This window comes from Palaemon carinicauda, chromosome 11 (assembly GCF_036898095.1).
Source record: "Palaemon carinicauda isolate YSFRI2023 chromosome 11, ASM3689809v2, whole genome shotgun sequence".
NCBI classification, from domain to species: Eukaryota; Metazoa; Arthropoda; class Malacostraca; order Decapoda; family Palaemonidae; genus Palaemon; species Palaemon carinicauda.
In genome coordinates, this window is record NC_090735.1 from 119,018,480 (window position 1) to 119,022,820 (window position 4,341).

Consider the following 4,341-nt stretch of genomic DNA (forward strand, 5'->3'; position numbering starts at 1 on the left):
GGACTACCTCCCTGCGGCTATCATCTGCGCTGTCTTCATGGTCTCCGACATGATACTCGTGTCTCGAATGAAAATCTCAAGCTCTCGAGAGGGCAAAATGAAAATGGGTGACGTTGGAAGTGTTATAATTCGTCCTCAGACAATTCTCTTCTTTGTGAGTAATGCATAATGCAGTCTCATTCTTTATACTTGATAAGATACGGTCAATATGAATTTTATTGATCGTGCTCTTGAATGTTTTATTTGACTTATTCATAGCAAGAAATGTATTACACTTTCACTTTAGGATAAAATATTTTTATACTTTAACACGAAAAATTATGTACTTCTACTATAGTTTTCATATGGAATTGTAACAGGGTTTCGTATTACCAATTCTATAAAGGTAAAAGATGTAACATCCCACAGTATAATAGATCATTTATATATTACAAAGCGTGTATATAAGCAACAAAAAACGGCAAATCTTCGTTTTATATAAATAGATAAGGAAAATAGGGTTTTTATTTCAGGTAACAGCTTTCGTAATGGGAACGTCCTTGGGCCTTCTTTGGGTCTTCAAACTGATGCATATCGAGGATGTATCTCTTGCATGGGACCCAAATTTTGCGAACATGAAACTCCTCCAAGGACTTGATATAGGCATCGAGACATTTGGAGGAGAAGTTCCTTTCTTTTTCCTCTCAGGTGAGGAGAATATCTAAGTTTTTTTTCTTAGCCTTTTTAAGACTTGAGTAACGCTTGGAAGCAATAATTTACAAGAGACTGATATAGTGTATTTTTTTCAATCAAAAAGAATTAGAGTAACTAAATTACTCCTTCGTTTTTAATATTAAAATCATACTAGTTACTCTCCTCATTAATTCTCTCAAAACAATCAATTGTGTGGGTTTCTTACATGAATATTGAATATATTTTTTTTTCCTTTTCTATACAAGAAATATCCAACGTTTTCTCTTCCATATTTCTAAATCACTCTGATTACTTTTAGTGAGTGTATGTATGTATACCTTTATAAAGAAAATAGGTTTATCACCTTCCTTTATATCAAAACTATTCTACACACTCCTCTCATTGTCCCTTTAATTATTTTCCTTCCCTCCCATTTCTTCTCCTCCCTGTTGTCGTTTCTTTCTTCCTCGTTTTTCTCGCAGAATAATTGTATATAATTTTGTCTTCGACAGGAATGATCATCGAACGTTTAGGATACAACGTGGTGTTTGCGGGGTGCCTAGGAACCCTGGCCATCAGGTGCTGCCTTTATTACGCCATCAGTAATCCTTGGTGGTTCCTACCTGTCGAGTTCCTCAATGGCATAAGCTATGCCCTATTTCATGCCTGCATGGCAGCTTATGCCAGTCACCTGGCACCACCTGGGGCGCAAGCAACTCTGCAGGGCCTTGTCAGAGGTTCATTTTCTATAGGTAATCATCATTTATCGCTCCGGGGATGGGTTGATAATTTATTTACAAAATCTGGAATTGTGATTGATATGATGGTAATGGGAAATATCTTTTTATGAAAGGAAGGATAGAATTATTGATAAAGTTAAATCTTGATCAAATTCACATTATCCATCCATACATGCTAAGTATGTTCACTAACCTTCTTGAATTATTTGAGCGATGATGAAAATTGGAGGTAGGATAAATGTGTGAAATCAAGTAAAAAACAAATCTTGGTTTAAACGTTCAGTCTAAAAGCATATCTCAAGACTCATTCAGACATGTTAATTTAGTAGCTTGACACTGCTTTTTTACTATCAATATAAGGAATTAGTATTTTCTTCGTATATTTCAGGACTGTCAGCTGCTGGTTTCCTTGGTGGAATTCTATTTCAGTCTATTGGTGGAGCTCTGATGTATTTGTCAGTTGGACTCTTCGATGCCGTTTTCTGCTTACTTTTCCTGTGCTTCCAGTTCTTGATTACAAAACACTACAGTTCTGAAAAGTTAAAAGGTGTGAAAATATCAACTCTTATCCGGAGAATTTCTTTTATATCTCAAAATGTCTTTGTATTTTCTTTGTATTTACTTCACGAATCTAATCATGCTAAGTTCTTTAAATAACAGAACATTTTTTTCAGACCAGGGAAAATACTTAAATAATACAAAAAAAAAAAAAAAATTATCAAAATGTGGAATGATCTTCCTAATCTGACGATTGAAACGGTGGAGCTTCAGAAGTTAAAACTTTTTGTAAATTATTTTTTTTTATTGAACAGGTTTACATAAGTCTCATTTTATAGATTATAAATGGCTGGTCTATTTTAACGTTCTTATTGATCTTTAAATATTCTAATTTTTCATTCATTACTTATGCAGTTTATACTTTATTTGCTAATCCCTAAATAATAATAATAATAATAATAATAATAATAATAATAATAATAATAATAATAATAATAATAATAATAATAATAATAATAATAATAATAATAATAATAATAATAACACAAAGGCTAAAAAAATCTGATATTTGATTTTAGACCTCGTTCACTATATCAAATTTCCATGTCTCGATAAAACTTGATTAGTCTTCAGGTTTTTAGCAAAAAGGAAAAAAATGCTTTCGTTAACTTACTGAAATATATGATTAAAAGAACTTTGTTATTTGGTCTGCAATATTAACGATGGAAAATGCCCTTCTCAACGCAGACATCTTTCTACTATTTCATTTCTACCTACCCTTTTTTTTTTTTTTTTTTTTTCTAGGCTAGCTAATTTTAATATGTGGAACCCGTTTAATAATTCAAGCAGCTATAAAGAGCACTATATCAAACTAATCCCTAGAAATTTCGTATACATTTTCAGATAAAGTATTTACATTGACAGATTCGTAGACTAGGTTTATCCTCGCAAATGGGAGAATATTCTAATCTCTTTTATCTAAATTGTCTGTTGAATCTCAAGAATGATATACATTACAAAAGAACTCTGAGAACAAACTTGAATTTTCCTTCAAACATTTTTACAGACAAATGTTGAACAGAGATATATTGTATATTGTACCTATATGTTAGGATAACTATCAACATTAATATAGAAGGTTTTCTGCATGCTGAAACTATCGTATAGATGATTAAAAAGATTTTTCTTAATTTAACGTATTATCTATTTTCAATAACAAAAGAAGGATTCTGAATAATTTGAATTAGTATAATTTAATTTCAAAATAATCTATTTTCTATTCGTTGTCTTGAACAATCAGTTTTTATCATACGATTCAGCAAGAATAAGATGCTAAAATGTTCGTTTACAATGAATTTCGCTTTCCTCACAATATAAAACAATCAGCAATATTAAACCAAGCATTCAAGTTCAAATATCATATGTTTATGAGATAGACGGAATTATCTACATATTCTTCTTAGCGCGCTAACATTAATATCCTTTCTCACAGGGGTTTCTGCTTACGATAACTCAGACAGTCCATTGGCTGTGTCCCAGGAAGGATCACCGAGAAAGTATCAGAATGAGAAGGGAGAAGAGGAAGGAAAGGACACTGGAAAATCACTACTGGAAGATGTTTAATTCAAGGTGGAAATAAACCGTTGTTTTAAAATTCTTCCAGATATCAGCGCGATAAATTGAGGAGCTCACATGAAAAAAAAAAAAAAATATTTATATCTGTTTATCATTAGTATGAATCATTATTTAAGACATCCGCAACTCTCAAAAGTACGAATATGTAAAAGAATTTTTATTTTATCAAACTAGAAAGGAATCTCATTTAAAGTGCCATGAGCGAGCTGCTAGAGTGCAGTGTTTCGTAATTAGCGCTTTGTTAATTCTGTTTTGTTTTATATATTTATTTTGTTTTTCTTGCAGCTGCATCATTAAAAACTGTTATATACTTGTTTCAGTTACAAATAGTTTATCAATGTAAAAGGTGTGAGAATTTGACATAAGGTTCTTTAATACAATTTTATTCAAATATCTCCTTTGTATGTAGACGCGAGATCACAGACATTTCTAAATGTCAGCAGTTATGTAAGGGATTTGAAAGCCTGAAGTTAATAAAAACATAAGAAATGTAAGCACATCTTTTTTTCAAGGTTGAACCTATCATTGACTACATGACAAATGTTTTTGTTTTTAACTATAAATGGGCCCTTATGAAGGGTATACATTTATAACGACCATTATATGCAATTATTTCATATCCATGTTTTCCTCAAAATGGAAACTCCAGTGCTGACCCCTGTTACTGATAATCATCATTCCTAGCCAAGCTACAACTCTGGTTAGCACAAGGGCTCAAACAGGGAAAATTACCCCAGTGAGGAAAGGAAACAAAGAAATAAATAAACGATATAAGAAGTGATGAAAAATTAAAATG

The 4,341-nt window shown here is 31.6% G+C and overlaps 1 protein-coding gene across 1 annotated transcript in view; it reads left to right on the plus strand.

Annotated features, from left to right (window-relative positions):
- Window positions 1-4,009, plus strand: part of LOC137650144 (major facilitator superfamily domain-containing protein 6-like) — a 6,136-nt gene extending 2,127 nt beyond the window's left edge. The window contains exons 3-7 of the mRNA XM_068383296.1: window positions 1-154; window positions 513-687; window positions 1,185-1,424; window positions 1,801-1,959; window positions 3,403-4,009. The exon at window positions 1-154 is cut by the window's left edge and continues 115 nt beyond it. Of these exons, the coding sequence (XP_068239397.1) occupies window positions 1-154; window positions 513-687; window positions 1,185-1,424; window positions 1,801-1,959; window positions 3,403-3,533 (859 nt within the window). The 3' untranslated portion in view covers window positions 3,534-4,009. The remainder of the gene's footprint in view (window positions 155-512; window positions 688-1,184; window positions 1,425-1,800; window positions 1,960-3,402) is intronic.
- The last annotated feature ends 332 nt before the right edge of the window (window positions 4,010-4,341 follow it).